Below are 23,460 nucleotides of genomic sequence, written 5' to 3'. Positions count from 1 at the left end.
AAGTTGGGTTGAATGGTTAAATGGTTCACTGGCTCGATTGGGGATATCTTACATATCTTGGACCGGGAATGGATTTTGCGTCTTGACGGTCGGACTGAACGTGGCTCTCAAATGAAACGGCCACCGCTGAAACACTGAAACCACCATCACGCGTCCCGTGGTCATTCTCTCGTGATGTTCGACACCACAGGGCGCACGATGCATGTCCGTTAGCGCCCAGCAGACAAGATGGTAGCTTGATGGCTTGGTTGCAAACAAGACGGTAACATGATATGCAATGCTCTGACGGCACAGCCTTGACAGCATATGTAGGATTGCCTACCCTGAAGACGCAAGCTGGGCTCCGCTGTTCTCTGCCGATCTGGTATTTAGTCTTGTTGGACATGAACGAAAACAACAAGATCGTCAACGCATTTAATTATCAGGCCGTGATGCTGTGATTGGCCAAACCTTCAAGCTGGAGCTGAAACAGTGACGGCCGGTCCGAAACAGAGCAGAAGCACATGCTAAGAAAGCCATAGCAGTAGGCCGCCCTGGATTGGTCATACTGGCTGGTTGCGCCCAATTTCGATGCAATATGCGCGGCGCTAAAAACCCCTGCTCCCACTCTGCGAGTCATCACGGACTTCCGGGAACGTCAAAGAGGGCTGTCTAGAACAACTACAAGTATGCAGGAACCGGGAAGTATTTTACCAAATACTATGCGCATGGTACTGCAGCCGAACGACAAATTTGCCACACCACGAGCAACGGTTGAACTCCTCCGCCTTGTCTGAATCTTCAATTCTTACTGGGGGAGCTAGGAAGTAGACAACGAGAGAAATCGAATACATGGTCTAGACACCGCCTCCTTCGACATCCCGTGGCAGGGGTTTTGCGTAACGATTACTCTCCACGGTTTTCCAAAGCCCTTAAACCCAATTAACTGCATTTCAGGCTGTTCTGACTATATATTGGCTGACGCGGACCGGACGGCGCTGTACACCACTCCGTGCAGCTGTTCAGTTCCCCGGTCATCATTCCCCGCCTTCGCAAGTCTGCAATACGACGGATCCGGCGCCATCTACCTTGGCTGACTCCGCATAATGGTTGGAGTTTAACTGAGGGAATTTCATTGCAAACGTGGCCAACCTCAAGATTGCCTACAGGTCCCGGAATGTTTTCGGATAACAAAGTAGGATTCCTTTGCGCCATTTACGAGTAGAAGAAACCTTGTAGTGGTAATTATTGCATCCGCCTAAGATCCCCAGGGATGCGCCTGATGTGACATCTGTGCCCATTATCAAAGTCCGGATGGTCACAGGATTGGATTCGAAAGGTCTCCAAGGCACTAAGGCGTGTCCGTTTAGTTATTACAACACAAAAAGGCGTTTTATATAAGCTACCGAACACCTTAACCCAATATGAATAGCGTTTTTTGTTCTTGAAAGTGACTTTCCTGGGATTTCTTTGGTTAATATTTTTCAAGTTGCGGTAAAGCGTCTCGAGGACTGTGGGAGCCTTGCTGGCAGACTGGCCAAACGTCCGAGCCTTTAAGTTATGAATATGATAGGCCGGATATTGGTTCTTGAATTGGGAGCTATTAGCCATGCACTAGTGAAAATATGAGAAAATACCAACCATTACTCATGAAAAGCACTTCAGAGTGCTGCATCTTTGAGAGACCAAATCCCAAATCCACGTCAATGTGCCTACACTTTACCAAAGAAAACCACCTGCACCGTAACATCATCTCTCACATTCCTACTGATGGGCGGATAGGCACTCATAACGGCGCAGAAGAGCCCTCTCCTCGACCCTCCAAACGCATTCTTCACCAAATGCGTCGCCGCATTCTCATCCTCGACAACAAAATGCTCCGGCGTGGCCCTCCACTCGACATACTTCCCCTGTTCCAGGGCGAAGCCATCGTCATGCGCATCCACCCGCTCATCCGTCCTAAGCGGATCATCCGCGACCTTCCCCTTCCCCCTCCGCCTCGCCTCGACCCACTGCCCAACACACTCGACCGCGTCCTCGCTCGAGATATGATCCCACAGCCCATCCGACGCCAACACGATAAAGTCCCCCCGCTCCCCGCCCACCCCCTCGACCACCGTCTCCGTCACCACCGGCTCGGCGCTCATGTACGGCGGCGTCACCGCCCCCGGCCGCGGCGCGTAGCCCCAGAACCGCTCCTGGCTCTCCCGCACCAGCCCCTCGGGCCACTTCCACCGACTGTCCCCGAACGCCCGCGTGATCGCGATGCCGAGCAGGCGCCCGGACGCGGGGTCGATGAGGTCGCGCTCGCCCGGGTGCGCGCGCGCGATGCGCTCGACTTCGAGGGCGTTGAAGCCCGTTTGGTCCGCCGACAGCGGGGTCGCGGTGTAGGTCCCGCTTGCGCTGGAGTAGCGGCCCAGCACGGCGCGCGAGTCGCCGACGCAGGCGACGCGGAGGTAGGAGCGGGTGGGGTCGTACATGGCGAGGAGGGCGCAGGAGCCGGCGATGGCGGGGGCGAGGGCGCAGACGGCGGCGGAGGTGACGGAGGGGGTGGTGCGGACGGCGTGTTCGGCGGCTGTGAGGATGGCGGTGTCGAGGTCCTGGAAGGCGGTGCTGATGTTGGCGGTGATTGCGGGGCTGGTGCTGTCTGCAGGTAGGGCGGAGAGCGCGGCTGAGACGGTGGGGACGAGGGTTTTGCGGAGGTGCGTCGAGGTTGCCCAGCCACTTGGGGGAGGGTTCGTGTTAGTGGGAGTTTGTGAGATGAGTGGATACTGAAGTGAATGGATGTTGAAGTAGATAGTAGGGCACATACGCATGGCCGTCAAAAACGCCCCAGAAGTGCCATTTCTTCCCGCCGGGTCCTGGCGCTGTGGTAGACACGTAGTCGTCTTCGATGGGGGAGTTGCTTGCAAAGCGCACAATATGATGCTCAGGTGTTTCCTTGTCACCAACACGAGTGGCCGGTAATATGCTTTCCACTTCTTGCAGTTTCGCAGTGGCAGCCTGAAGATCCAAAGGCTGAGGCTCTTGGGTCGTAGGAGACGATACTTCCTTTGCTGTCTTTTCTAGAGGCGTGCGTTCAATAAGTTGAGAAAGGGCAAGGGCGGTCGCCCCGCCTCCACCGAATATCAAAACGGTCCTGTAAGAGACGCGGGATTGAAGGGGTGTGATGTGGCGCATAGGCGGAGGGGGTACGTTGCGGAAGAAGGCAGGCGACCTTAAACGAGCGAATCTGCTCATGGCAGCTCTCCATGGTGAGAATGCCATTTGGTTGTTGAGTAGGTTTAGGTAGAGGGTGATTTGGTGTTCAAGTGGACCCTGTCTTTAGTCCCTGTAGTTGTGGAAGTCATGCAGGGCCATGCTTGGCATTCAGGGCCCGTGCTTTTTGTGATGCATGAACGGGTTGGATGAGGCTGGATGAGGCTGGATGAGGCTGCATCCGGTTTCAGGCCTCGAAAATTAGGGAGAAGCCACACGATAGGCGTTGGAGAACTAAATAACAATCTTTCCCATTTTCTGAACTGCGTAGAGCTCTTCAGGGGGGCTTTTTTTTCTTTTTTGGAAGAGGATAAGAGAACGCCCGGTAGAAGGGCCCCGATATCTGAAATTGTACTCTCTGGTGAGGTTGAGCAAAGCAAATCTATTGATTTGGGTGTTTCATGTTTATGGTTACTTTTTGCAATGCATTGTGTGATAGGAGCTCCCTTTCGTTCCAGGAACAACTGATTCGCCCCGGTGTTCAGGCGGGTAAACGTTATAAGGTGCAACAGCGAAACGGGCTGAGGCCAATAATTTGTTTAATGGAGTAGAAGCTAGAGATGCGATTGAAAACTTCGTCTTGACCAGTTCAATCTTTTTGAAGTTGGGGACAATCTTATCGATTGTTTGAGATTCGGAGGCTATACCTCCTTAATATCGATAATGAGCACCACCCGATGCAACACCACAACACCACTCCTCTCTCCTTTGCATCTCCACCTCACTCTCTCTAGAATCCACTCTTTAAGCTACCTACTACTGTCATTCCTTTGATAAACTGACGCGTGTCTGGTACACGCGCAATCCACTCTTTACTTCATTCGCTTTAAAGCAATCGTTTGCCAACCATGGCCCCGTTCTCTATCTTTATATTCTCGCTGCTCTCCGCACTTCTCCCCACCGTTCTTGCGCAGACTTGGACATCATGCAATCCTCTCAACACCACCAATTGCCCCACCAATCCTGCCTTGGGCTCGAACGCTACCTTCAAGTGGAATGGAACGATGGCCGATTCTAAGATCTGGAATACTACAGCCGGACAAGTCCAATGGACCGATAAGGGCGGCGAATTCATTATCAACGGTCGCGGTGACTCTCCAACCATCCAGTCCAATTTTTACATCTTCTTCGGTGTCGTTTCCATCATCATGCAAGCAGCAACTGGCCAAGGTGTTGTTAGCAGCATCGTCCTCGAATCTGATGATCTTGATGAAGTCGACTGGGAATTCCTGGGTGGCAATACTACTCATGTTGAGACCAACTACTTTGGAAAGGGCAACACCACCTCCTATGATCGTGCCATCTACTATCCTGTTTCGACCCCGCAGACCACTTACCACAACTACACTGTGCATTGGACCAGCGCAGCCATTGAGTGGTGGATCGACGACAACATGGTTCGCACGCTAAAATACGAGGATGCCCTGGGCGGAAAGAACTTCCCTCAGACTCCGATGAACGTGCGTTTGGGTATCTGGCCAGGCGGTGACGAGGCAAACAGCAACGGCACCATCGAGTGGGCTGGTGGGCTTGTTGACTACCATGGCGGGCCATACACAATGATTGTTCAGCAAGTCTACGTGCAGGATTTCACCTCTGGAAAGGAGTATTCGTACGGCGACATGACGGGCAGCTACCAGAGCATTAAGGTGACAAAGTGAGTACCTGCCTAGTATCCTTATCTATTCTTAAATCAACGACTGACGATCACTAGCGGTACATCTAAAGCTTTAGCTGAGATTAATGCCCCTCATGGCGTATCTGGACACTGGAACGCATTGCCCAAGACCGCACGCATTGCCATTGTCGCGTCCGCTGCCGGTGTTGCAACTCTGTCCTTGCTCGCCATCATCTTCTGCTGCATCAAACAGCGACGTGCCGGTCGCCGCGAGCACGCCGAGATCGAGGCCCAGCGCGAGAAGGAGGCTGCCGAGCTCGTCGAATACAAGCGACAGATGGCCGATGGCGCCTTTTCACAGAGCAGCAGGTATTGAAGTGCCGTCGTCTAGAAGCTGTGAGTTAAGTCATCTCACACTGCCAAGTCCATTGGCGCAAGTCCTGTAATGTCCTTCCCTAATTAGTAGTCGTATGCTTCGACACAGCCCATTGCGTTTTGGGAGAGCTAAGAGTTTCACCTGCGCTATGACTATCGCAAAAGAAAATTGGACGTGGAGCTGGATAGATTGAGGGAGGTGAATGGGTGTAAAGTAGGGGAGCTGTATTTGCGGTATTCAACCGATGAGATTGTGGGAGCCCCCAGGGGGGAACTTGGGATAGACGGGACAGCTATATACTCTTCATGAATATACCCTTAAATGTAGCACATAGTTTGTTTTAGTAGCTATATATCTGTTTATCTGCACAGCTTGATGCTGGAGTGGAGTTAATTACATATCGTAGCTCTCCCGCATGTGCTTGCTGTATTAGAACCGTCTCGTCGCTTCGCAGAATCCTGAATTCCAAGATATCTAGAATAGAGTTGAAATCACTTATTTACACACTCATTGTGTTGTCCATTAAACGGGAAAATTTTAATACTATTATAATTATTTTGAGCTGCGCCAAGGCATAGCAGAGTGACATGAGTCACATGACTGTGCACTTATAAAAAAGGCTGTGCACTCTCTAATTTTTAAGCTTAATTGTAAACTTGAAATTCTCTAGTGTGTAAGAAAGCGAAATTAGGTGTGTTACGAGCGCACGCAGGGGAGAAACCGGAGCTCGTGCAAGCTGTATACTACTCCACGCTGGACTACCCACGGATACCTTACTTACATGCGGGACCTTAAACCAACGTAGAATGACTGTTGACCCTCCCTTCTTATGCGAACAATCCTCCCAGCTGCCGATACCACCTCAGTCAAGCATCAAGTCGTCACGAAATGGCCTCTGATGTTTCTGGAGGATTTCTAAGGAACGAATTGATCACCCCTCCACCATCTTCTGCTACTTCTTCCACCGTTGCAAACTCTCTTCCTTCTCCTCGTCAGTATCCGTTGAAGTCTGGTGGACCGAAGGAATCAGCGTTCATTCGCTATGTTGATCAAGGCATACTTCTAGCCAAACGGCGATGGGCGAAGAGGAAGTTTGACGACGGGTCTGCTGGCGAAGTGAAAGGCTATCACAGCTTCAAGGAAGCGGGGAAAGATCTCGACAGTTTAATTGACGTCGTTTGGGTATCGGGCACTCGTAAGCCTCTATGCAGCGACATTTTGAGCTTCTTGGCTCTGGAATTTTAGCAGACGCTAACCACAAACCCCATTGCGTAGCCAGTCTCCAGATTCCCTACCTTCTTAGTATCGCTCTCCTCGTCGTAGACTTTCTTCCCGGTTTTGATCCATCCCTAAAGTTGACCTTTAAACTTCTTGACAAGCTCGATCTCGCCTTCGCATCCTTGCTGCAAGGCCGTGATATAGATACAGGAGAGATCCTGCCCGGATTTGAGGGTGAAAGAGGAGTGAATGCAACAGAAAAGGTCCGGATCAGAAGCCTTGTAGAGCGAACACGAATATGTGTTGTAGACGTCATGTCTGGAAAAGTTAATATAGGTGAGAGCGAGGAGCAGATGGAAACAGATGAGGATGAAAGCATGGATGAAGACGGAGACGATGATAATGAGGGATACCTATGGGAAATGGAAATTGCCACAGTTTATGACAAGACGATTGGGGAACTCGGGGACACCCTGGATAGCGCGCCGATTGGAATTGTTACTGATGGGTAGACGAATCTATGCTCTAGGCTTGCTCGAACAAGATTGACTGAAATATCTGTAATACATGACTTCATGAACAACAACTCAACAAGCTATTGCAGGAGGATGCGCCTTTGGGTTGGGCCATTGAAGGCATCGACGGTGCTAGTAGGTATCATAATTTATTATGAACATGCAACGGTGGTGAAGATCAAATTTTCTATGTTGGTGGTAAGCAAATCTGAGTGAAAATGAATAAAATCAACAACAAGTCTCATTTGTTCTCTCTACCTCTCCGGCTTTCTATCCATTTCTTTGCATCCTTTGTATCCAAAACCCTTGTATCCAAAATGCAAACCCGACTCTTCTAAATCTAGATTCGCCGGAAATCAATATCATGCCGCGCTATCACTGCCTTGGTACAAAGGTACGCCTCTCAGTCGCGAATCTCGCAGCTACGGTCACGGCAAATCCACAGCAGAAGAAGTCCGCGACGGCGACTGGCTACGTTGAAAATGCAGAAAACATCCTCAAAAATGGAAGTAGTCTATCCGAAGAGCACATACCCTTTACGAACGAGGACGGCAACGAGGAGGAAGGATATCTACACTTTCTCGGGAGACACAAGAACATGCCATTCATGATGGTACACGCGGGAGCTGATTTATTCAAATCAGTATGGGGCTATGGCAATGGCTCACGACGAATGTCAGGCCGGAAATCGCTCGCAAGAGCCTCTCTGGACTCTTCTACTTCAACCTTGACATCTCTCCCAACCACACCTCGCGATGCTGAAGTTGACGAGATTGAGGAAAGAATTCGGGATAGCCAACAAGAGATACGCAGAGCGTCTGGACCCTCCACTAGGAACAATCCTCATCCTTCAAAACCCTCCATTGCTCCCTCAGAGTCCTCTACACGGCACTCAGCAACTCCACAGCTTCCTCTGTCTGTTGAGAACCTCCACCGCGCCCTAAATGCCCCGGAAGTAGACATGGTGCCACATGCACTTGCACTCCAAGTGTTTCTCTCTCCGAAGACCTTCATTCGTGACTTTTCTGAGACTCCAAAGGCTCAGGATGTCAAGATTGATGTCTTCTTTAACGGCCTACTTTCCCACTCTTATTACATTTCCAGCCGAGACCGCAACAACTTGCAGAGCAAATGCCACCATCAACTCTTCGCTGGTAGTCGAATGCACTACCTCCAAGAACGACCGTGGGTCATACTGCCGCCTGGTCAAGAGGCTGATGGGTCGTTACGGGGTCTCAAGCGCTCAAAAACAGCGGGCGTAGGGCCACAAGAGAGATGGGAACAGATCGGAGCGGCTTTATTAGCTGAGGCGGACAAGAGAGGGTTTAATCAGTACGGGGACCGCCCGCCGACCGGGGAGTATCTGGAGACCCTGGCTCAATTGAATATGCCAGAGGCTGTGGATGCGATGCAAAGACCAGGGGCCCTGAAGTTTGGAGTGATAGATGTGATCATTTCAGTGGGAGAGGGGAAGAAACATGTCGGGAGTGCTAATTACTTGAAGGAGCCTACAAGATTGGAGGATTCAAGATACAAACCGCTCTCTGAGGAGAGGCGTAAGAGAGACGAAAGCGTACAGGATACCATAGAGCAGGAGCTCCTGGATGCGACAATGATGGGGCATCACGGCCCAACTCAAGGGATGCGAAAGTCGGTGTCTGCCCCTTCTCTCGAAGCTCCGAGGACGGTATCGACTAGCGAATCTGACCTCACTCGATCTTCGCCCCGGAACAGCAGCTCTCGGACTTCTCTCTTATCAAGAACAATGCCACCACCTCAAACACCAGCTTCCTCCTTCGACACCAGCCCAGTCAAACGCCGGGGTAATAGCTCGATCTCAGTACACGGCGAAGCATTCGCAAAACGACAACGAACTTCGGAGCGCATCCGCGATATTAGCATGGCAATATCACAATCTACTCGCAAAGCTACACCGCCTCCAGGATACGGTATCTCACGCCGTGGTGTTTTCACCCATGCTCGAAGCCCATCGAATATCTTCCCCTCTAAACCAGTATCTGATAGGAGAGGTGCTGGGCAGAACGCTGAGAATATTCAAATCGAAGGCAATCCTTTTGCGCCGCGTGTAAAACTGCCCATTGCGTCTTCCACGACGGCTCCCTCTTCTACAGCTACGGCAACGTTTTCAGGAGCCACTTCAGCAAGACCCGGTGTCATTGTCAAACGCGTTGTTATCACCGCAAACGGAAAGGTAATCCGCGACACTACCCTCTCAACCCCTCAGGGCCTTGCCGTGAAACCGCCTGTCAGGCGCTCATTAAGAACTGCCAGATCTGAGACGCCTGGGTTAGCGCCCTATGGAGAATCTGTCTCTGCCGCTGTCCGAAGAAAAGGTAGCGATATTCTGAGATACCCAGCTACGCCGCCTCCTTCGTCTCTGAGGATGATTACCGCCGGTCGAAACAATGCCCCTATTTTATTCAATTTCTCCGGCCCTGAAGCGGTAACCGCGAAACCTCCCTCGCGCCTGCGTTCCTCGGGCAGCACTACAACCACAGAGACGCCAACAGCTAACTCACGAACCCACAACCCCCCTTCAGGTCCTCCAAACCCACCCAACCCCTTCCAACCCAACCGCACCACAAGCAACCCAGCCGCGCCCGAAACCCCAGACCCCAACCCCAAGCGCCCGCGCACTGCCTCAGCCGCATCCCCCTCTCCGCACTTAAACCCAAAATCAAAACCCCGCCGCAAACCCACACCTGCAGACCCGGACGCCGACTTCTCGCCCTCCGCCCCCGCCCTCTCTACACCCTACGCTGCCAGACACCCAACCGCGCCCGCGAGGCCCCCCCTGACCTACCCGCCCTTCGCGACGCCGCTCCTCAGCAAGGACTGCGTCATCACGTACGCGCGCGGCGGGCCATGGAGTGCGGTCGGGGCGGCGGCGGCAGGGAGAGCGGGGACGGGAAAAGTGGGGGTGGGCGCGGCTGGAGAGGAGGTCGTGAGGCAGGTAAGGTGTGAGCGGCCGGGCGTGTTTAGAGAGGTTGATATCGTGTGTGGCGTTCGGTTTCTGGTTGGGTGAGGTGGTTGGTGGTGGGGCGGCTGGCGCGTGGCGGGGAGGTGGAAGGGGGAGAGGGCCTGTGAGTGGTGAGTGTGTGGGAGTAGGAGGTGGTTTGGGGGGGTAGGGTTCTTGTTTTGTGGTTTTTTCCGTCGAGGGAAAAAGTAGCGGTTCGGAGACGGCGTGAATAGCTTAGGGGGGAAGAGGCTTGGCTGGTTCCGCGAATGGGGTAGGGGGAAAAGTGCACCTTTTTGCTGGTGCAGTGGGGAGGGAAAGTGGGGGATATCCTAGGCTCTCGGCTTGATTTGTTTGGTTGATTAGATGGGGGAATGTTGCGAGCAAATGTACTATAGTGACGATTAGATGCTGCTGGGACTGGTGTATAACAATGTAATATCAGTTCGTTCAGGGTTCAGGATTATATCACAAATCCGACGACGCCTCTTGAATGTTCTCAGGGGTATCGGACGGTATATAACGTCCAATTTGGCTCTGCCAATTGGGTGTTCGACAATATTCCTTTCTAAAGTCTTGTATGGCAACAACTACATGAACTACGCTTCACTCCTTTCTCCCTAGAACAAGTCCGACATATCACGGAGCCGACTGTATCGTGTTGGGTAATAGGGCCAGAGAGCTCTCCCAAAACCTGGTTCTTATCTTGATACATGGTACTTCAGCAAATTGTATTGAATCCTGCGAACTAGAATCTAATGGTAGCTCAACATTAGTTTCAAACGTGCAATATCTTCTCCCATTCCTATGTATTCCACACCCAAACCACTCAAAAAACCCACAAGCTTGACAACCCCGGCGCAAAAGTTCCGATCAGTTCAGAGCCCGTACAATAAATAATAGACCCACTATCCCTTACGCAAAAGGAGATTGCACTCCGGACATTTCTCCTACAGCAATGGACCGAGACTCCGGCAAATCGAGAGCGATTTGGAGGGTGAGATGATAGGGAAATAAAAAGAGTCGCCACCGTTGATGCACCGTCATTATGCAAAGACATGAGAGCCAGAGAAAAAAACGTCAATGGTGTTGAACGGAAGGGACGAATGGAGAGAGGAGAGTGCGTAGAGGAATAGTTGCCATTTTATAATCTTCAAGCCATTCCCTTCTCCTTGGACTGCCTGGGGGGGCATGAAAGAAGATAGGCTTGATCCGAAATCTGGGATGATGGCAGTATAGAATATTAGGAGCAAGTGAGGTCGTTATCATCATTGCAAGAAATCCCGTCGCACGTTAATGAACGCTCCAGCGCCGCCTTCCTCGCTCAGTTCGTTAACCAGAACTTCGGTTTGCTGGCAGAGCCGCTCTAGTGCAGCGGAAGAAGATTTGCCTAGGGAGACTAGGCTACGTTAGCTCTCTGATTTTGGAAAAGAGGCATAGCATAAGGCGACGTACTTAAAATCGCACTGTTCAGCTCCTCGGCCACCGGCACCCGTCCGCTGACCTCCAACAGTGGCGCCAAGCTACTCTCCCTCGCATCCGGATATGCAATCAGCGCAAAGGTATCCTCTAGCGCCTTCTTATCCTCCCTCCTCAGCTCTCCACTGAACTCGCTCTTAAGCTCTTGTCCATAACGGATTGTGTTCTCAAGTAAATCTGCATATCTCGTATTACGATCCCCGCTGTCGTCCTCTGTATCCATGTTCTCGGCACCCCACGCGCCATTATGAGCGTTGATCTGATCATCAAGCTCCATCTGATGGTCGAAGACGTCATCATAATCCGTATTGTTATGGTGACCGTTTGCAGTGGTGGAGCGGGAGGATTTGGAGTGTTGAAGCTCGTTACATTTGCGGATCATTTCGATGAATTTGCGGCAGCGGAGTTTGAAGTAAATATTCTCGTTGTTGCGGAGAACTGAGGGATAGTAAGCTTTCGTGTGCTTCAGGGCTTTGTCAACATCGCCCTCGAGTATTGCTGCGCGAATTTCTACAAGTAGAATGGTTAGCAATGTTCAACCTTGAACAACGGCGAATTTGTACGCACTTTGTCGGTTAATTGCATCCGAATCCTCTTCGGGATTCAAATACTTGAGTCCAGCTTCACTTCCGTTGGCAAGTGACCTCGACTCTTCCCTTACTTCTTCCGCGAAGGCACGGGCGGTCTCTACATAGCCGTCGTGAGCCAAATATTGTGCAATTAATTCGTGGATAAGGGCCGTTTCATCTAGCGGTGGTTGGAGATTTGGTTCTAATGATGAAACGCTCGTTTTGTTGATTTCCGCCTGTATTATTTCTTTTTCGCGCTATTTATTACTGTTAACTTGGGAAGAAGCCTAGGGAGCGCAAAGGGGAAGTTACTTCTACCATGTTGTCAATATCAAATACGAAAGGGGTCTGCCCAAAATTGGCCCGTAAAGTCTCTCCAGGTTTCTTCATGCCAACAACTGGATATAGTCGATCCTGCTTGATGTCTTTAAATGCAATACCTGAGATAATGTATCAGTAACGACGATGCCGGGGAGAGCGTTGTCGTTTACTGACCAAGATTAACTCCATTTTTGGTAAAGAAGGCACAACCCGTTCGGAAATTTACTCCGCAACCGATAACGTCCATCGTTGAGAATTTAGGCCCATATGATTTGCCGGATGTTTGGTTGCAAAAGCTGGATCCATCGTCACCGTGATATGCCCACGATTCTGGTTCCCAGCCAGGTATTCTATTAAGGACAACCTTGGGACCGCAGAATCCGATACCAATCATCCTACTCATACAGTCTGTCAGCCTTTTGCCTGAAACTTTGTGGGATATCTGTATCCTACCCTTCCTTGCCCTTTGATACCACCGTGACCTCAAAGTAGTATATGCCGCATTGTCGAGGCATTGGATGGTCCGCCCGTATCGATGCTGCTTCGTCATGCGTTTTGGAAGAGCCGGAAAAGCGTACCTCCAATCCATCGGGCTGGATATCCAGCTGTGCAAACTTATCCACTTCACTCCATCTTGTTGGCCAAGGCGCAACGGCCTCCTCCACAAAGACGGGAGCGCGCTCGATTATGTCATGTGTCATTCCCCTGTGTGATGGAACCATCTTATGCAGATTGACACTGCTGGAACTTGTTGATAAAGATCCTGCATTCGACGAGTGATTGGACCGAAATTCCCGTTGAGCAGCTTTTCTGGCCTTGTGCACTTCTTCCAATCGTTCCGCATGTCGTGACCCTCTTAGATAAGATGGGACAAAGAAAGATGGGGCTGTTCCTTCCTGTCCAAACCCTCCAAAGCCATTCCCGATGTTACCAAATTGGCTCGAATATGAGGGAAGATGTCCTCCTCTCCCCCAGGATACCGACATGCTGTTGTGATGACCATCCGTATCCGCTGCGCGCGAAGTATTTCGTGAATGGCTTATGGAAGGATGTTGTGATGGCTGGCCCGGTGCTGAGTTGTTAATGAGGTGGGAGAAAGCTCCAGATCGAGTGGGAGGATTAAAAGGTTGAGGTCCACTTGATGCGGCAGTGCCTGAGACCACTGAAGCATACGATGATCTGCGAAACATTGCTGGTCCCGCGCCTGGTGTGGACGTGTAGGATCCAAAAGGGGGAGCCCCAGAAGAGCCGGGAGGAACAGAGTTGGTCATGTAAAGCCACACCAGGCGGCTTAGAGTGGCGATATTTGTAGAAGCCTACCAGCACAGGCCCAGGAGCGATGGATAGTGTTTGGAGGCGGTACAAAAGACGTGTCAAGGTTTCTGTGGCCTATAGATGGTTTCAAGGTGTATGATCCGTTGGCGCTGACGTTGTAGCAGATCAACGGCGGGCCGGCACGCTGCTGCTCTGTGCCGTGGCTGCAAGGACAATGATCTTGTACATTGTTTTGAAGTTGAAGAAACTCGGATACAGCCACCGGAAAGCTTGGGGTGCTGTTTAGTGGAGGAGCGATGTGCCTGAGTGCTTGGGGTACTTGAACGAAAGGCGATGGTCAAGGGTTGCTGAAGCTAAAATGCGGGGGGTTTCCTTTCAATCATGCTTGCGGAGCATGACGGTGCCAACTTTCACCATTTTAATCAACAAGGCATGGGAACTGAGTAGTAATTCATGATCGCTTTTATATAATTGTTCTGGAAGTTCCTAAGGTGGCTGATACAGGAAGTTCCCATGTGAATGCTTTCGTCTTACTCTAGCCAATACAAAGAAACAGCGCCATTCCCGTGAACGCTGGAGAAGTCACACGCGAGTCCGATTCATCAGCTCACGCTTCCATACGCCAGAAGCCCTTTTCCTACAGTCATGCCTTCCTAGACGCCTTTGAGATGCCCCAAGAACCAGGTAGAAACACACCCGCAGAATGTAACGGTCAAAGAGAACTCAAATGTACAATGCGTGCTGTATCCCACCTGTTTTTCTGCTTTTAATCTCCTAAACCGTGGAAAGGACCCGAGCGTGAGTGGAACATGCTACAGCCCACCATGTAGCAGCTCGTTATGCATATGCATGCAGAAAAACCTACGAAATGGATCTGCGTCGAATCAGCCTGAGATAATGAAACCATGGAATCAGGAGGTCGAGAGAATCATCGCAATGAGACTAGTTTCTGGGAGAGATGGTAATTTGGGATGGGATAATCGAGAAAATGTAAGAGAACGAGAGTAGGCGTTATAAGAAGCTTTATCTCATACCTATCTAGAGACACATTTTGCTTTCATGTGACGACGACAGCAGGAGCCGGTGAACTTGCCAGAACGTTCAATTGTAATGGATTCGGTGTGCTCACATCCCCACCGCTATTGCTCTTTTCACTGACGGCACTACTCTCGTCCTTTATCTTTGTATCGCTAGAGCCAGTAGTGTCACTCTTGACATCACCATTGAAGTCGACAGTCGCGCGCTTCGGGGCTCGCCATGTAGGAACGGTCCAGTTGACGCCAGTGAAGCTTTTGACCTGAAAGCCCTTCTTCTCCCATTTACGGCAAGGTTTGCCTGTCCGATCAAGGGCACGAAGTCCGGCATTGATCGCACCTTGGTTGGCCTTAGGACCTAGCTTTTGAGCAATGGGTGCAGGTGCTCCGAAAGGGCCTTTAGCTAGCGGATCGTTGACGAGGTCTCCACTAGGTAAACAGTCAGCTGTTGCTCTGTAGATAGTGGATGATGGAAGCTAGTTATGACGATATTTGGAGATAAACGCTCAACCGTAACCCCAAAGTTGATGGATTTGATGATTATAATGATAGTTGAGGGATAGTAATGTCGCAGATGTTCTTTGGTATTACTTACAGTCTTGGTTTCTTCTTAGGTCCAGGTTTGCCTCTTGGCTTGGGTAGCCCATCGGGGGTGAGGTTCGACGATGCCCTTTTGGAGCCCGGTTTAGGACCAGGTATACCTTTCCGCTTTATCGCTGTTGCAGGAGGTGCTAGCGAGCCGGTGGCAGTGGGCGTGCCGTTCGTCGCTGGCGTAGGGTTGGAGTCGGAGGGTATCTCAGAGGGTGAGGGCTCAACGACTTGAGTGATGGGCATTGATATGGACGAGGAGGATGATTTCGATCGTGATTGCGATTGTTTTCGCGCCGGCTCGACGGCAGAGGGGAAATCGGAGAGGCGTGCTGGAGTCAGTCGGAGGGTGACGATTTTCGACTTTGCTAGTTTGGTGGACATTTTTGCAGCGTTAGAGGCTGGGGTTGTAGTGACGGGCGACGACATTATAGTGAGATTGAGATGGATGGAGGGGAGGTGGTGATGAAGGAGTGATGGTGGTGAGGTGGTGAGCGGGTTGTTTCAGTCAGCGCACAGCGTTGAGGAGCGTGGCTCTGCCTCCTAAGGGTGCTGTGGTTGGAGCCCGAGCTTAAAAGTAGTGGTTTAGGGGTTTTGTCTATCTCGCATTCGCAGCTCACGAGGAAGCGGAGAGAGGGTGTGGGTGAAGAAATTTTAATGAGCGTCCCGAGGAAAGGGGATGGGTGGATGGAAGGCATGATATTAGCTTGGATGCTGGCCATTTCCATTGCGCGGCGCTGCCTCATCGCTAAAGGTGATTGATTCCCCGTCCGTTCTCGTCAAGGCTGGCTTCTCTCTAGAAGTCGCGGAAGAAGGATTGAACCCTTTTGCCAAGACGCCCCGACGCACCCGCCGTAGCGCTCCGAGGCCCAAAAACCAAGTGTGCAGAAATGTTGGAGTGAATGCTGGAATGAATGCTGGAACAAATGCCAAAATCAATCGCTGCAATTCCCGTCTCTCGAATGCTTCTGTTCTTCGGCAAAACTATCTTTGAAGCGCTCTCGGTCGGCAGGCCTCCCTGTGCTGCTTGTCGCACGCTTCGTCGTGAGGCGCTGTCTAGTCAACTAATAAGCGCATTGTTTGGATTCCCCCATTTCATTTCTTCAGCTACCTGGCCACCCTACAGCAAACTCCCCTAGTCCTCAGCAACAATGCAACCACCATACCATTCCCCAGCTCCGCTCAGGAAGCGGTGTGCATTTCATTACCTTCGGCTGCTATCCGTAACTATTGCACTCAGAACTGATGGTTGTTGATGGCTGTTGAGGCATTTCTGATGCTCTCTTCTCTCCAAAAGCTGGCGGCTGGTAATCCTGGCGCAGCAACAATCAGCATGCATATCTTTGGTTTGAGGTGCAGCAGCCGCCGCGGCCGAGATAGCTTGCCACCAGGCCACCCGCGACGCTTTTATGTCGGACTCCGTACTAGGCGTTTAACTCTGATGATCCGCGACTCTCCGACATGGTCCACAGTCCATTGGGTAATTTAGTCAGATGACAAGACCTCAACTTCCATGGTTTTTGCATTCTCGCGCCTTAAACTCCGGGTTACTCACTGCCACCGCACCCGAAACATCCAGATAACTTTTCCGGAGAATCGAACATTTTACAGCCAGGGAATCCCATCATATGCATAGAGCTCGACTCCCCCGTCGCACTAAATTTTTCATAAGAAGATCTCGTAACTCGCGGCAAAGGTCGCTTTCGATACTAAAATTTCTATTGACCGCTCTGCCTGTGAACAGCTGTATCCCTTCCCATGTGCCGTAAAGAGCATGCAGATCCTGCACAACCTTTGTGTTCTTTAATTCTACCGGCATTAGGTCGCGTACATGACTGTTTGGAGGAAAACTCGAAGGCAAACAAGACCAGAATCTACGCACGCTTTCCATATGGGACATACTGTACTGTACTTTGCTTTTCATTGCATGTGAGTGTTAATCGCGTGGATTAAACTGTATATTTATATCATTTCTATACAGAACCATGCCAAATCGGGTAATGATACGTTGAAGTGCTCGTGCGTACTGACTGAAAGTGTGTAAATTATGCCGCCCGATCAATATTGACTGCTGGGATCAACAAGCTCTTATCATGAGATGCAAAGAGGTGGCCTACATATACTTCTGTCGCAGTATTACAGCTATACAAATCAGAGCACGTACTTAGCTAGGAAAAATTAATTTTTGTTATAAAGCTAGGAATAGACAGGCGTGCCTCATCCCCATCATCACAAATCATTCCGACTGATCATGACTTCACTAGCAATATCTCTAGAGACACTCTCGTCCGATACGTCGAAACATATCTTTACTATTTCTAAATATTTGAAGGACGGCAACCTTGCTTTGCCTTCATTTGACAATGAAAGCCTCGCAATATTTCTCCGTCAGCCGCAACGTTGAAATTATTGGTGCCCGGAATGGCTTTCACGAAAGCAGAAAAAGATTTATATGGTCTAGCATTCGGACCTACGGAAATATAAGGCGCATGGCCGGCACGGCAAATCTTCACGCTAACCTGTTATGTAGAGCAAATACGAATGCGGATCCCTTCGCGCCATTAACGGCTCCAAGACGTACGAAGCCGTGGTCATCGGCAGTGAAGCTTTGTTCGAGGGCACCGCCAAATTGACTGGCCTAAATTTAGATGAGGTGGGCTGTATCGTACGTTATGGGACCGCTGTAGCACTCGTCGAAGCCAGGCCTTTTATAAATCAGATTGACATCCCGTAGAATGGCCCATGCCAAAAAGTCTAGATACAAAGTTCATTATATAGGACAGAGTTAGTATCACAGACGCAGTCGAAATTCGAAAGCTAGCTACCATCAACCTTCTGAGACCAAAACATCTTCATAAGGCAGCTTTTCACTGTCACTGCTAATATGTATTTTCTTCGCTTTGTCTTTCACGACGGGTCCAAAAAATATGCCGCTAAGATTTTGAGGAATCTCGTCTCCGCGTTGAAACTGGGCGCGCCTGTTGCTATCATGCCTGCCATCCTTCCTGCTCCTAATACTAGCCCGAAGAGTCTGAGGGGATTCGTGAATAAACTCGTCGAATCTTGTAACGTTTACTGAGGTAGTCACTCTGGTCACTCTGCTAGCTAATATTTTGCAAAGCTATCAATTTGCGGATCCTGGCATTCGGTAATGCTAGAGGACTGAGAAAAGCTCATGGCAAAACTTGACTCTCAGCTGTTGTCAGCCTAAAGACTAGGACCTACAGGATAATTCTGCATAGCATACCTTCTTAAGATTTTGCTCGAAGCTATGGAAACGTCCTGATCATATCCCTCAAATGTCATGATATCATATTTTAGAGAATCACCCCGATAAGGATATGATTCATAATTATCCACTCAACCAGGTTGATCTCTATAGGTATGAAGTACCTCTCCGCCAAAGTTATGCCGCTTGAAGAAGGGCTCTTTTATCTCTATAACCCGCCAGTTCTAGTAGCAAATAAACATAATCTCCATGCGGAAAAGCATGGCGCGGGGAAAGACTGCACGGTGCTGTGGGCGACCTTTGTCTCGATCCAGAACCAGCAGAGTCCGTCGTGATGGAAAAAACCCCCTCGGCAACAGATCTCCCCCATGCTAGCCTCCAAGAAAGTTGCAGCTTATCAGGCATTATTCAACAGTCGCTAAGTCGATTGTAATGCAGATCCATACATCTTTTCCGTCTACTTCGTCCCTCTCGCTCCAGCAGGCGCTCCCTGCCTTCGTTTAGCTAACGACATTCCAATCGCGTTCCGCACATCTTCCTCAGCGTGTACGACATTTTGTACCATCCAGCTCTTCAACGCTTTTCTTAGCTCTCCCTTTTTCCTTTCGTCGGCTTTGAACGGAATTGACTCCAAGTCGAGCAGTCTCGAAGCGTCGACCTGCACTTCTCGTGCTAAATTGGCTAGCCGATCTAGCTGCTGATATCTCACTTCGTCTGAATCTTCGCTCTTGGAAGCGGGTTGCTGGGGTTGTTGCTGATAGAGCGGGATTAGGAGGCCGAGGAATACTGCGAATGTGTATGAGGCTCTGCGAATTAAAGAAATAGCTTGGAATGGAAGATAGGGAGGACGAAGGTTGAGTTTGGTGAGGACCGGGTTAAGGAATTTTGCGAGGATGGGGGGGTGGTCTGGGCGAAGGGCCGTACGAAATTCAAAGGTGAGTAGTGCGAATATGGCAAGATATCGCCACTAAGTCAGAAGACCGTGTTAGTTTGCATTCAGACTAGCTGAGGTTCATGAAGGTTGCTCAGAAGAAGGCAACTTACATACGCTCCATCCTTCATGTATCCTAGCGCATTCGCTGCGGCCAGGAGACTTGTAATAAGACCATAGCGAATTGCGGTAATATAGAGAGCGTGAATTTCGTAGTCACGAATGGTAACACAGTGTCTTTCGCACTGGAACACCTCAGGACCAAACCGATCGTATGCGAAGCGCTTAACCGGTTCTATCATGATATCTCGTGCATTCTTGAGGTGTATATAGAAGTTGTTTGCAGCTAAACGATCTGCAGCAGAGGATATCTTGTCTGGGTGGTATTGGACAGTCCTGAGGCTTGTCAACTTGACGCGCATTTTACGGCGACACTCATGTCTTCGCCTTGGCTTACAATCTTCTAAATCTTGATTGTAGCGCACGGTCGTCAACGTCAACGGGTACGCCCAAGTCTTGATATAGGTTTCCTGCAGCCTGAATGTCTCGATCCGCCTCATAAATATTGAGCAACAGATATGCGACGTAGACAGACATGAGTATTAATCGACGGTGTTTAACGAATTTAGCCGATCCAGGTATCGGTTTTGGATCGCCGGCGCGGATGAAAATGGCATATAGAATGGTTTGAATCCATCCCACGGCCTGGTGAGAAGAGCGTCAGCCAAGTGAGTTCGGACGGAAGTGATTAAGAAAGTGTTTCTTACAAAAGGGATACCATACTGCCAAATAACAAAGGACACTAGCTCGTTGTACGCCATGACGCAGAGCTAAACAAATAGTGCAGAACAGATAATGAGAAAAGAGGCATCTGAAGGGTGATTAAGATCCAGGTTGAAGCGCGATATAGTGAACGTGGCCTTGAAGATTACCGCTTGGAAGTTATCTCATAAATTAGACCCTGGATCGTTGGTACGTGCACTACGCGCACGTGCATGCTGCTCCTTATCACCCACCGAGGGATAAGCTCTCAGGCCCTTGACACGGCAATTTTGGTCCTTAGGTTATCGATAAGAACCAACCAATCGGAAAAGCCAGGTTTAGACAAATATCCAATTGAATCCAGTCGCGAATATAAGCGACCTTGGCAAAGGACCCTACCATGTCAAGGGATAGTCTTAATCATCCCTAAAATACTACGAGGTAAAAGCTCTTATCTTCTCTATCGTCTCTACGTTGTGGCGATATCGTAGCTTCATTATACGAGAACTTTATTGAGCCTCTAATGACAAAATAGGGCTGCCCGCACATCTATTTTAGGCTATATAAGGCCTTGCTATCGCATAACTCTATGGCACGATGAGGACGTTAATGTAGAACCTCATTGGCTCGCTTACCATTGGACGCGCTCCACCAGCGCATGGGATAATAGCCTGCACGCCGGCTCGCAGGGGCCTCGTAAGTGGGCTTACGGTCCAACAGACACGACTGACTGAAGACATTACCGTAAACACAATTCTCTCGCATCATCTTGCTGGTGGTGAGATGACCACTCTAGATTCTAGCTGGGCTAAACATAGAACTAACCACGCATGAATTTTATTGGGAGAGACTTCCTCTTCAGGCACCGAAGCCCAGAGCTCTCTAGCTTTTGGGAAATGCAAAAACGCAGCAAAGCTAATGATTCAGGCCTCACGTTGGCCAGCCAAGAGCCCTGGAGGATACGTCCGACTCTCGAGCTTGCATCAAAGCTAATTTACTGAAGGAGCTTGAATTATTTTAGCAAGCTTTTATGATGAAATTTTACTTAGACTATTCACTAGGTCTGTCTAGGCTTCTTTAATAGCCTCTTGCTTCTTCTTATAATTACAGCACCTTTTCCTCCAGCACCTCTTCCTCCAGCGCCTCTTGTTCTTAGACCATCCTCGTTCCCCAGCTCTTCTTATTCGCCCGACCCCTCTTGTCCGCCCGATTCTTTCGGTTCCATTCTAGGAAAGTCGGTCTTAAAATTCTCGTACCGAAATTTCCCTTGTTTTTCCGCTTCCTCATACGACGCCCAGATCCACTTATTAACAAAGCTGATTGGAATATTCCGCTCAACATAATCAGGTATGTTGTTTTTGTTTTCGGTATAAGGCTTCTCCCAAGCCTCTTCTGGGGATATCCACCAGAACTCTGGCAGCACTTCGAACCGGCTAAGATTTTGAGTCCATGTCTTCCACCTGTTAAAGAAGTTCGTTCGAGAATACGAGTGTGTCTCTAGGTTTAGTGTGATCCGGATAGGATACATAAACAATTTCGGCTTAGTTTCTTCTTCTTCTTGGGTCTGTTGGGGTTTTTTCCCTCCGGCCTTAATTTCTATTCCTTCGGTTCGGACTATTATCCCATCAATGGTTGGGAAATTGTAACGTTGAGGTATGTATAGCACAGTTTTATCCCTGGAGGTGTCGAAAGATGGGATATCGCCTTTGAAAAATGACGTTTCGATTGAGCTTGGACTATAGGCCAAATAGGAGAGACCATTTATCGCAATCGATGCTAAGACAGCATGNTCGATCATAAACCCAGCAACAGATGGGTTGTCGATGTACTCCGGCAATGCGTTTAAGAACTCCGTGTCGTGGTAATCCAATCTCTTCTTAAGTAGTACCCCACCTACAGCATTGCGGGCTATACCACATGAATAGTGCCCCACGGATTCCTCCAGTTCATCATTATATTCGTCGTAAAAATACCGAAGGTCGACAAGTTTTGGTATGTTAATCGATAGATCCTGAACAGGCTGGCCATAAATACAAGCCTTCATATAGTGGTAGTGCCTAAACACGTTAGCAAAGGTGTGTAAGTAGAATGAGTACATCATACGTCTCCAAATCCGGCTTGGACCATTTTTTCTGGATTTCCGACTCAAACGTTGCAACATCTTTACCAACGGCCTCGAAGTACAGAGAGTTCAGATTGATCTTGCCTTTCACGATACCCTTGTTCAATAGCAATGGGATGCAGCCGGTGAAATCTTCGACTTTAAACTTCTCGTCGTCTTTAAACTTCTCGCCGTCTGCTCGTTCTACCTTTTCTTTCCGCTCCCACCAACAAGCCAATTCTTTCTAAATTATAGTTAGAACCATCTCTACCTACAAACAGGTTACTGCTCCTATCACTTACTTTAGTCAAGCCTCCATAGGCATACATTGTTTTGTAATTATCCTGCCTGTTCGACCCGCCGAGAATCTTGTGGTTATTCGCTGATGAGCTGAGGATTCCTTTTCTTCTTGGTGACAGTAAACCATCTAACCATCGACGTAATTCTGACTTCACGCTGGTAGTGTCTTGGTCGTCGTCCTTCTCTGTCTCTAGAGCGTTGACTTGATCGATAACAAAAACTACGTTCGATATTGCTGATTGCTCTTCAAGGAATTCGTCCATCGCTTTTAGGCCGTCTAGCGTTAAGATAGCCTGTTGCTTGCTCGTATCGTCCGCCCAGGCAAAAAGCATTGCGGCTTTCATATATCTGACTTGCCTTTTCATTAATTCCCGACAATCAGGGACATACACAACGTGTGTTTTCCCAGCTGCCAATAAACAGGCAAGGGCAGCCAGAAGATGAGACTTTCCATAGCCTCTAGTTCCATAGACAATAAGACGAGTTTTGCTATCATCTTTACAGAGGCACTCAAACTCATCTACAAGTGTCGTAAATTTCTCTCGCCCCACATATGGCCAATTCCTTTCGGCATCTTCGGGACTAATACTAAATCTATCTGGATATGCCTCAATTACAAATGGAAAGGGCAATTTGGCGCCGAAGGCGGGTTCGGAAAACTGCTTGACAAAATTGGGAGGTGGAATGACGCCTTCGAAAGGTAAATCAATGGATAACTGGCAGAGCTCTTTAATTTTCTGCCGGATAAGCTCCCTCTGCTGACGAGCACTTTCGGCGAGCTGTTGATCGCTCTCGAGACGCGGCTTCCTGGAAGCGCTGCCGGACACGTTCGCATCTCCAGCCTGTTGTATGCTTCCTGTGATCTTGTTAGCTTGCAGTATACTTGATGTGCTTAGATGAAGACAGTAAACTTACTCTTTATACCAGCAG

At 49.6% G+C, this 23,460-nt stretch overlaps 8 protein-coding genes across 8 annotated transcripts; 3 read left to right on the top strand and 5 right to left on the bottom strand.

Annotated features, from left to right (window-relative positions):
* Positions 1 to 1,691: 1,691 nt before the first annotated feature.
* On the bottom strand, positions 1,692 to 2,901 carry K441DRAFT_429950 (protein serine/threonine phosphatase 2C; the record flags this gene model as incomplete). Its single annotated transcript, XM_067641629.1, has 2 exons — positions 1,692 to 2,703; positions 2,792 to 2,901. Coding segments are annotated over 2 exons (1,122 nt in total), but the record flags the coding sequence as incomplete, so codon positions are not given.
* A 989-nt stretch (positions 2,902 to 3,890) lies between these two features.
* On the top strand, positions 3,891 to 5,645 carry K441DRAFT_634841 (glycoside hydrolase family 16 protein). Its single transcript, XM_067646417.1, has 2 exons — positions 3,891 to 4,894; positions 4,952 to 5,645. The coding sequence occupies exons 1-2, from the start codon at positions 4,086 to 4,088 to the stop codon at positions 5,229 to 5,231; spliced, it is 1,089 nt and encodes a 362-aa protein (XP_067504766.1). The 5' UTR covers positions 3,891 to 4,085; the 3' UTR covers positions 5,232 to 5,645.
* A 474-nt stretch (positions 5,646 to 6,119) lies between these two features.
* K441DRAFT_676754 (uncharacterized protein) lies at positions 6,120 to 6,961 on the top strand (the record flags this gene model as incomplete). Its single annotated transcript, XM_067650992.1, has 2 exons — positions 6,120 to 6,426; positions 6,507 to 6,961. The coding sequence occupies 2 exons, from the start codon at positions 6,120 to 6,122 to the stop codon at positions 6,959 to 6,961; spliced, it is 762 nt and encodes a 253-aa protein (XP_067504765.1).
* Positions 6,962 to 7,328: 367 nt separating this feature from the next.
* On the top strand, positions 7,329 to 8,501 carry K441DRAFT_429700 (uncharacterized protein; the record flags this gene model as incomplete). Its single annotated transcript, XM_067641624.1, has 1 exon — positions 7,329 to 8,501. A coding segment is annotated over one exon (1,173 nt), but the record flags the coding sequence as incomplete, so codon positions are not given.
* A 2,708-nt stretch (positions 8,502 to 11,209) lies between these two features.
* On the bottom strand, positions 11,210 to 13,500 carry K441DRAFT_556695 (ran-binding protein; the record flags this gene model as incomplete). The annotated part of the gene is made up of 6 exons (XM_067643340.1): positions 11,210 to 11,340; positions 11,397 to 11,930; positions 11,988 to 12,246; positions 12,302 to 12,429; positions 12,485 to 12,708; positions 12,764 to 13,500. 6 exons carry the CDS (start codon positions 13,498 to 13,500, stop codon positions 11,210 to 11,212), a joined length of 2,013 nt encoding a protein of 670 aa, XP_067504763.1.
* A 1,160-nt stretch (positions 13,501 to 14,660) lies between these two features.
* On the bottom strand, positions 14,661 to 15,633 carry K441DRAFT_426540 (uncharacterized protein; the record flags this gene model as incomplete). The annotated part of the gene is made up of 2 exons (XM_067641585.1): positions 14,661 to 15,048; positions 15,215 to 15,633. Coding segments are annotated over 2 exons (807 nt in total), but the record flags the coding sequence as incomplete, so codon positions are not given.
* Positions 15,634 to 18,893: 3,260 nt separating this feature from the next.
* Positions 18,894 to 20,188, bottom strand: K441DRAFT_676750 (uncharacterized protein; the record flags this gene model as incomplete). The annotated part of the gene is made up of 4 exons (XM_067650991.1): positions 18,894 to 19,403; positions 19,481 to 19,763; positions 19,825 to 20,072; positions 20,135 to 20,188. The coding sequence occupies 4 exons, from the start codon at positions 20,186 to 20,188 to the stop codon at positions 18,894 to 18,896; spliced, it is 1,095 nt and encodes a 364-aa protein (XP_067504761.1).
* A 974-nt stretch (positions 20,189 to 21,162) lies between these two features.
* Positions 21,163 to 22,963, bottom strand: K441DRAFT_658653 (uncharacterized protein). Its single transcript, XM_067648393.1, has 3 exons — positions 22,533 to 22,963; positions 22,233 to 22,474; positions 21,163 to 22,186 (listed from the first exon to the last, which is right to left on the bottom strand). Exons 1-3 carry the CDS (start codon positions 22,860 to 22,862, stop codon positions 21,310 to 21,312), a joined length of 1,449 nt encoding a protein of 482 aa, XP_067504760.1. The 5' UTR covers positions 22,863 to 22,963; the 3' UTR covers positions 21,163 to 21,309.
* Between the last annotated feature and the right edge of the window lie 497 nt (positions 22,964 to 23,460).

Source organism: Cenococcum geophilum (assembly GCF_001692895.1).
Source record: "Cenococcum geophilum 1.58 unplaced genomic scaffold K441scaffold_17, whole genome shotgun sequence".
In the NCBI taxonomy this organism is placed as follows: Eukaryota; Fungi; Ascomycota; class Dothideomycetes; order Gloniales; family Gloniaceae; genus Cenococcum; species Cenococcum geophilum.
The sequence above is the reverse complement of the archived record's forward strand: the minus strand, read 5'-3'. Positions and strand labels throughout refer to the sequence as shown.

Coding starts and splice junctions, on each gene's coding strand:
- K441DRAFT_634841 (XM_067646417.1), top strand. CDS start 4,086: ATGGCCCCGTTCTCTATCTTTATATTCTCGCTGCTCTCCGCACTTCTC. Junction 4,895..4,951: donor CAGAGCATTAAGGTGACAAA/GTGAGTACCTGC, acceptor GACGATCACTAG/CGGTACATCTAAAGCTTTAG.